The 8,774-nt window shown below is 39.3% G+C and overlaps 2 protein-coding genes across 2 annotated transcripts in view; both read right to left on the bottom strand.

Moving 5' to 3' along the window:
* LOC110043096 (uncharacterized) overlaps positions 1–8,774 on the bottom strand; it is a 390,873-nt gene that overhangs the window by 238,615 nt on the left and 143,484 nt on the right. The window lies entirely within an intron of this gene.
* On the bottom strand, positions 2,296–4,041 carry LOC149110670 (uncharacterized). Its single transcript, XM_089292611.1, has 3 exons — positions 3,892–4,041; positions 3,406–3,465; positions 2,296–3,107 (listed from the first exon to the last, which is right to left on the bottom strand). Exons 1-3 carry the CDS (start codon positions 3,931–3,933, stop codon positions 2,424–2,426), a joined length of 786 nt encoding a protein of 261 aa, XP_089148737.1. The 5' UTR covers positions 3,934–4,041; the 3' UTR covers positions 2,296–2,423.

The following is an 8,774-nucleotide window of genomic DNA, read 5'->3' as shown; positions in this document are numbered from 1 at the left end:
GTATTAATACATCTGCACACCTGGCTGCCTGCCCTTTTTAACTCTCTAGTTATTTAAGGTAGCCAAGCCCCTAACTCTATAGATATACAATATTTGTAGAGACTGAGGGGAATAAAGCTTCTTGTTGTTGTTGTTGCTGCTGTTGTACGTTTTGGCCAACACTCAACCGCTCCTTGCTAACACCACGCAAAGTGAATCAAACAACGTACAGTCAAAATAAGCTTGTGTCATTCAAATGAGTTTGTCAAATCACACAATATTTCGTGACATGATCTTGCCATTTTCAGAAAACCACTCGATGGTGACAATATGACAAAACAAAAGCTAGATTCTCTTCTGTTGGAGTCGTAACTATGGTAATACTACTTTGCGAGCTTTTATCCTCTTGGAAATGGGCTTTATATAGTGATCCCTATCAGTTTTTCCTATTTAACCCTTTGACTCCCAAGGACGCATATAAGCGTCCGGGATGGTCGTGCTCTTTGTACCACTTGCCACGTCATCAATTTAAAAGTCATCAGATATACTTGATAAGCAGATAGTAGAGCTAGGATAGATCTATCCCACAACAGTCGATTTTGGATATCGGCGGCATTCTGACGTTGCAAGTTGAAAACGTTATCAGTTTTCGTGCAAAAATAGTTGTAAAATGGCCAATTATACCTATAATTGATCAAGGTCCCATTTCCAGACTTTGCCCATAATTAACAGCCAACTTTTACGGCAACCAGAAAGAATATGACATGCAAAAGGTAACGAGAGTTAAAGGGCCGAGAAAAAGGAAAGGAAAGGGCAAGAAGAAAATCTGGGACAGGCAATCGCACTAAAAAGTCCAAAGTTTGGCTTATGCGCGTGTACCAAATTAAAACATCGTACATTTTTGTACCTTACCTTCGGGAAATCTATCTTTTTGGTGAAAAAAATAGCTTTTCCAGCAATAGCATTTTTTGTGAAAATTTGGGTGTTTAAGGGTTAAAATGTAAACGCCTACATTAATTTTTCAGCCGGAAGCCACGTAACCTAAATCACTCATTTTGGGCGTCAAAGGAAACTGCCAGCTTTGCCTTTGCCGTTGTGACTATAACCATCCCAATCTACGCGCGGTCAATATCCCTACCGTTTCAGTCACGTGACCTTGTCGTTTAAGCCTGGCGGGTTCACATTTGAGATAAGCAAGAGCGTAAGCGCAGTCCTAGAAAAAGCAACATTTCCTTTTTTTCTGGGGGTTGCGTTTATACTTAATTCACTAATCTTATGCCTGTATCACAAGTGGTACTGGCATGAAATAGGCACAAGCATCATTCCAAGAATTCAGTCATTCGCCATCTTATTCCTCCACAAACGTGACGCGCATTGCGAACACCTATGCGCTAGTGTAAATATCCTCGTGCTTTAGTCCATTCCCTGCACTCTCCCTTTCCCACGATATATGGGGGTTGCTAAATCCCCCTATAGCGCGGGGAAGGGAGAGTTCAGAGACTGGACTACCTTTTTCTTGTGCTTACGCTTTTGCGTATCTCACAGGTGTTATACCAGGCTCTAAAACTAGCGTAGTCACCTAGATTCACGAATTTGTGAAAGGATTTTGTTGCTCGTTTAATTTAGCGTGATTTTTTGTTGTCCCTTTCGCGGTCCAAAGGTTGAACAAGATAAATGACATGTATTTCTCTTTTCTGTATTTTAGTTTACGTCTGACCGTGACTCTTTTCGAATTTTATTGTCTTTTATCATGAAACATCGATTGACTAGTCTTCGCATCGGTACATTAGTATTTGTTATTTTGTTTTTTTAGTTCTAACGCTTCAGTTTGTTTCCACCTACAACTACACTGGTTTTGGTCAATCTTCAGCCATTTTACTAGGGATATGTTTGTGTGAGGAATGATACTTTCGAGCTTCAAAACAAATTCAGAAAAGCAATTTCCATGGGTACAACAATCCAGTCGTCATCTTTCAGTTTTTTTTTTTTTTTTTTTTTTTTTTCTTTTTCAAGCCTCTAGGCTGCAGTTAAGGAATGTACAAAGAGCGAAACTTCGCGATCTTGGGACATGAAGAAAATTGAAAATGCTAGGATTTTGGGCTTTTTGGAGAAAATGCATCCTCCGACTAATAATGTACAGATTGGCAAAGTAAACATAAAATAAAATATAACCTCGTTCATTCCTCTCCGGTCTGAAAACCCATGAAAAGGCTATGCTTTAGCAGCCCCTTAAAAGCGAAATTGCTTGAAAGTTGCAATTTAGTGCCACGCCTCTTTCTCACCATCAACAAACAGCTCAATCGAAGATGCAAAGTGTTGATTTTAAAGATTTATTAACGAATCTGTGAAAGGCTACATGAATCATAGCTATTTTTTGAATCAAAGTTACAAGATGAGCACTTTAGTGCTGAGCCCCCTTCTTCTTTTACTTCTTTAGAAAGGGTTTACAAATGAGCTCCAAACCACCACTGAGTGGTCGAATCAGGTCCCTCGTTGCAGCGGAACTTTGGGTTGATGGTACCGTAATAACCAAAGTTGTCCTCGCTTGATACTGCGCCAGATCTTGGGTCAAACTGGCAGCCGGAACTACTGCTGTCAATGTGCCAAAACACAGAGGTACTCTGCCAGACACGTGCCGTCAGATGCATGCGCATGTGCCCGCGGATATTCACGTATTCCACCTTCATGCACTTGCCAGACCCGGTAAAATCGACGACGTTGAAGTCCTTGAAGTTGCCACGGACGTAATCTCTGAAATCGACACCATAGGTTGGGTAGCTGCAAGTTGCCCGCCAGTGAGTGGAATGAGCTTGCAGTGACCTCATTCGTGCCAGGCTCAGGCGGTACAGATTCCAATTCTGGGCGTTCTCGTTCACTGGAGCGTTGCCGTTAAGGGGAACAGTGCGGAACTGAGATAGCGCACGATGCATGTTAGCCCAAGACATCACCAGTGTCCACGCTGTACCAGGCTCGGACTTCAGATCACAGTAAGCAGGGTAACTGTTACCAGCGTTGTCGTAAAGTTTGTACATGCCACATTTGGAGTCACCTCGCTTTAGATAATCAAGGCAGGAGGTAGGACGGAATGTGTCCTGCGCTTGAATCTTTGGTTTGGGACAGTTATCTCCCTGGAAACAGAAATGAACACATTTTATCATTCTGCTACTGGTGTCCTCTTGCTTTCCGGTATCTCTCTGTACATTTCTTCCCAAAGCACAAAACCCAGATGGACTATTTTGCTACGGTTTTTGCTAGTATCGACTTTTAACGTTAGTTGCAATTGAAAATTTATTGCCAAGCTGTCTTGAAATACAATATTAAACTTTAAGCTATCGTAACAAAAATTCCCTGAGTAAAGATGAACGTAAATTTTAGGAGTCGTAAAAGTTTAACGTAGTCTCATGATCAAAGATATATGTATCTTACCTTGCATCCCACGGTAAGAACTCGTTTTTGTAAGTTTTGATCGTCAGTTGAAGCAATTGCCTAGAAAATAAAGAAACATTTCGTTAGCTTTAAGGCTATCGACAGATTAAGCCGAAGTTATTCTTTACCAGCCAGCGGCATGTTTTTTTTTTTTTTTTTTCATCTCATTGTCTTGCTAATAACACTGCGAAGAAGGGGTGAGGGACCCAAAGAAGCGGTAAAGCAGCGAGCGAAACTAGACCACAAATATTCCTACAACGGTGATTTTATGCCATCGAAGCGACAAAACATCGGTTTTATCGTTCAAAAGGTACTAGAGATTTTTTTCTCAGCCAAAAATGCTCTTGCTAAACGATTTCACCCTTTAGACTTCGCAGCTTTTCAGTCTCTTTATTGTAAGAAGAATCATTAACCCACCGACATCAAAATAGCGGCGCTATTTTGTTTCCGCAATTCTTGAAAGATGTGGTCGTAGAGATAACTTACCAGCAGGATTCCACTTAGGGCCACGATTATCTTGAACGCCATAGTAGTGAGTTATTTTAGTCGGGAAGTATTGTTTCAAGAAAGAAACTCCTCGTTCGTTGGGGCAGAGTAATCTCTTCAACAAGCTCCTCGACTCTCCTTAGGGAATGTATGCGTGTACAAAAGGAGTAAACAAATGTAAAACACGAAACCGTCCCACGGACAACACGTTTCGTAAATGACTGAAAGGGCACACAAAAAGATCTATCAGTCAAAATCGTCACCGCTATAGACAACATGACATTTTTATCGTTTTATTTCTAAATCAACGAAGACAATTTTAAAACGTAGAAGGATGCATAGCGCACGTCTCTACGTTCTTACTTATTTCATAATATTTTATGACAAGAACCTGGTTCGAAAAATGAGGAGGTGGTGTGCGCGGCCTTAGAAAGAGCTCATTATCTGCTGCAAAGACAGCACACTTCATTTAATTGGAAGGCTTATTTCTCGTTAGCTTGTTGCCACAGCCATAATCAACCGATCATTTAAAGTGTCAGAAGAATCGGTGGTGTACGATGCACCCTCCTAGTTTTTTACTTGAGAAATTGTTAACTTCGACCAGGTTGATTTCGAGAATGTGGAGTTAACTTGAGTTTTTTGCCGTAGTAATGGAATGACCTTGGTCACTTGGTAACAGAGATAATGGACCCAGGGAACATCATGTCACAATATTACTTCACGCAACTCTTGCGGTGTGAACGTGTCATTAGTTAAACAAACATGAATGAAGGAATACAGCATAATGATGTCGTAACGACTTCCAAAATATCTATCCCTTTCCGTTGCAGGCGGTGAATTGCTCGTAACTAAGACCTGTTTGTCTTGAAAACCGGCGTCAAAGACTCCGCGTAGTTATATAAGGCCTGCTATAAACCTCATTGCGAACTTTCTGCCTTTCGACAACTAGGAAATGAATTCGGCAACGTAAACCGCGATGTTCGTTTTTCTTTTATAAAGCTAACATTTGCGTCAAAAGGAGTTTGTTCTCAACAGCAAAAGTAAACCTAGACAGAGTGCATTTGCATAAACAGTCTCGCAGGTCAAAACAAAATCATCATCATTCAAAACCAAAATTATTTATTTGCGTGACTTTTAATGATAATAAAGATATGCTCGATCATCGCGGTCATACACGACGTACACAGCAATCATTGCAATGATAATGTCATCGAAGAAATGCAACTGGATGTAATGTTTTCTGCCTCGATATCAATAAAAGAAATGCCAGTTAAATCCACCTTGAAATCAAACTACTACCCGGATGAAATAAGTTCTACCTTAATATCAATTTACAATCCTGATATCAATTTACTACCATGATGAAATAATCGCAGAAATCATACCCTGTAGAATAGACCAAGGCATAAATTTGTTCAATATAAGACGCTTAGATTCCGCCGTCCCTACCTGTCCGTCACAATTGAATAGCTTTGAATCGGATATACAACTGAACTGCACCTCGAAAGCGCACAACTCTCAAAATACCTGGTCCCGGAATCAATTTACTTCCTTGACGAAATATAGTCTACCTTAATATCAGTTAAATACCATGAAGAAATACCTGTAAATCCTTCCGTTGACAACAAATTACTACTGTACAAATTACCACTAGGTAGTAGTTCTCTGACGAGCGCATCAATGAACGTTTGTCGTAGAAAAGGCTAGAAGAGGCTTTATTAAAGCATGTTTGAGGTTAGCCACCGATGTTTGACATTGTATAACAAAAGGCCTGTAGTTCTTTAGTTTTATCTTTGCGGTTTAGAGCCGATTCCCTTTCGGTAAATCTATTACTTGTTAAATTTACTTTTCTTAATTTCATCAGTGATACTTTCCGAGAAAAATCAACTTAAAGAATTCGACGAGTTTACATTGATGTGCGGACAGCCAATTGCAACAACACCTTGTGACAAGTTAAAGTTAAATACTATTTAACTTTAAGGTGGCTCAAAACAGTTTTCTTTTTTTTTTTTAGACATAAAACTAGGTGCGATTCTCCAGGCTTGCAACTTTACTGTTTTGAATGGCTGTGCTATTTTTTAAGGGTAACTCTCTACTGTGCTTTTCATTGTGTTTAAGTTAAAATTTAAGGCCGCACTGTTCTGTTGCCTAGCAACAAACTTGACCCACTTTTTACCATCAATTGCATCTATCTTAAAAACTAAGCCGGTGATCCTATAATTTTTTTATAAAAATATTTTTATCACACACAGAAGTTGAAACAGGCAAAATTATGATAAATTCTGTGGAGAGGACTTTTCTTAAATTAAGAAAAATGGAAATTTCCAAGTTGGAGAAATTCTACTCCACAGTCTTTTTTACAATTTGGCACACGCATTCTGCTTTTGGTGTTGAATATTTTTATGTATTAAAAATGTAGAGTCACCGGATCAGTTTTTGAGATATTAGCTTCGTGGATAACGTATTTTAACGCGCGTTCTACCGCAAATCAAAATCTCCACTTTGCAAGATCGCCGATTGCGCACTCGTGAAGGCAGTCCGCTGATCAGTAAAGCCTGCAATTCCATGCGAATAACCGCGACTAGTCCGCGAATAGTGTTTTCTTTTTCGCTGTTATCGTTAGCAGCATAAGCGGGAAAAGAAGAGTACCATAAATATCCGGAGGAGAGACTAGCCAAGTACAAATAACGAAGAAAACCTGAAAAGTACTTTTTTTTCCCGCTGTTTTTTAGATTGATAGCCGGCGCGAATTACCATTATTACTGACAGTAATTCAGAGATCAGTGAGCTACGTTCGATACCCGGATGGGGAGGAAAGGGACACTCGAGGCATTTGTCGATGGTGTCTGATGCTGGAAACATGAAATTTTGGGTTTACAACAGAAGATATTCAGTTGGTATTTGGCCATCTAATTGTAGGTTGGGTACTAGAACAACCTTTCTTATTCCATACTATACTACGGATTTGAATATTCAAATGAAATTTATAAAAATTCAAAACTGCAATTCTTCACACAACTAATTTTTATTTACATCAAGGATCTCCAATTGTTTACCAAAATCCTGATTTCTATACCCTATTCCACAGTATACTTTTCCCTCCCATGGTTTTCCAGGGTTGCAGAGTTGTGTATTTTTCGGGGTATGGCTTAACTTTTGTCTCATTTATTAACATGGGCCTACTCTGGGACCTTAAGTCGCCGTAGCTTAATGCGACTTTGGGCGATTTAAGGCGACTTAAGGCGACTTAAGCAAACCTGGCAGAAAAAACATCGCGATCATAGGCGATTTTAGGCGACTTGAGGCGACATTATTTCACTCGAGTGATATAAACCTAAACTTAGCAACAGTCTCTCCATGTACTTGAAAATTATCTACAGACAAATATTGTACTAATCATTTGTTTACTTTTATATTCACATAAGTCACCATAGTCTCAAAAATTCAAATTTCAAACCACTTTATACTAAAAGACTGAAACAGAATTACCAAATCACTGAACAGTTATCGTCATGACAAAAGTAATAAGAATAAATACCAGCAAGGTAGCATGAATATTAGTGAAGATATCACGATAAAAACCAAGATCAAGCAAAACTATAAACAAATATAAGACAGCGACAAGAATTTTGAATTTAAGAAAACAGATATGATTTAGCTTGATTTATATAAAAATGTTTACATATTTTTCATAATTCAAACCACCAATAATTCATTTATTAATTAAAATTGATCAAGCTCATGTACATGAATCTAATTTATAGTGCTTCCCACATTATAGAAATGGTTTTCTTGGTAGACTTATCTGTCATATTTTTGGCGTCCCCACTGTCAATTTTGGCACGGCAGTAAAGCAACTGGTATGCCTTCCCAAAGTAAGCTGTTGCTCAGTCCTTTTCAAGGACCCAGTCGATTTGTTTCCCTCCTGCCTCAGTCAAACAAAGCATCCCAATACCATGATGAGTACCGCATGCTAAGGTCCTGCGTAAGAAAGTTTCTTTCAAATTTCACGAACTACATGTCTGGCTCCAGAAAAGTTTTATGTCCCAGTTGGGAGTTACAGTGAACCAAATCTTTTTAGACGGTTTTTTACCACCGGTGATTAGATTACCAGGAAATATGCCTTCCAAGCTTTCACTGGTTTGCACCTGGCACATTACAAAGACAAATGTCCAGAAATAATGAGTTACAACGAAATGCTAAAAATTGGTATATCGATACCAGCCACACTGACCTCAGCCATTTTGATTCTATTTCATCATCAGCCTGAGTCGTGAGGGACTTGTGCTAAAGAGCGTAGCGCAATGCATTAATGAAATCAACAGCAACTCAGGGCTCAGCCCCATTCCAATGACTTAGAGGTTTTAAAACTCAGGTGAGTAATTTTCTCAGTTATGTCAATGATAATCTGATACCTTATCTACGATTGAAAGTTCACTCCTTTAGAGCTGGCCAGGTATCTTTATTTTACGAGAATTGGATGCAATTGACCCTCATATCTTGCATACAATTGCAGGCGAAACAATTGAATTTTCTTCCCATCCTATTCAGCTATCATATCCTGTCAACTCTATCTGTAACGACCAAGTTGCCCTTGTGGAGGCAGAAATTTGCTAACTGAAAGAAAAGGAAGTTATTGTCCACTGTTATCACGCGTTAGGAGAATTTATAACTGCTATATTCTCAGTTCCTAAGAAAGATGGTATTGCGAGACTCATTCGTCTATTCATACAGTTTTAAAATTTGTCACACCAACATGACGGGACGCACGGGGCTTCTACTGTAAGTACCGCAGAGAAATGGTAGGAAATTTTTCTAGCATTCCTTACATACTCTCACTAGGGTTCTTCGTCTTGCGGCCAGGGAAGGCGTCATAATCTGTT

The sequence above is a fragment of the Orbicella faveolata genome, unplaced genomic scaffold (genome assembly GCF_042242905.1).
Source record: "Orbicella faveolata isolate gen_17 unplaced genomic scaffold, um_ofav_v1 contig_24, whole genome shotgun sequence".
NCBI classification, from domain to species: domain Eukaryota; kingdom Metazoa; phylum Cnidaria; class Anthozoa; order Scleractinia; family Merulinidae; genus Orbicella; species Orbicella faveolata.
The sequence above is the reverse complement of the archived record's forward strand: the minus strand, read 5'-3'. Positions and strand labels throughout refer to the sequence as shown.

Excerpts from the sequence above, each read along its gene's own strand:
- LOC149110670 (XM_089292611.1), bottom strand. The coding sequence starts at position 3,933 with ATGGCGTTCAAGATAATCGTGGCCCTAAGTGGAATCCTGCTG. Across the intron at positions 3,466-3,891 it reads CCCTAAGTGGAATCCTGCTG|GCAATTGCTTCAACTGACGA; the intron begins GTAAGTTATCTC and ends TTTATTTTCTAG. Across the intron at positions 3,108-3,405 it reads TTCTTACCGTGGGATGCAAG|GGAGATAACTGTCCCAAACC; the intron begins GTAAGATACATA and ends TTCTGTTTCCAG.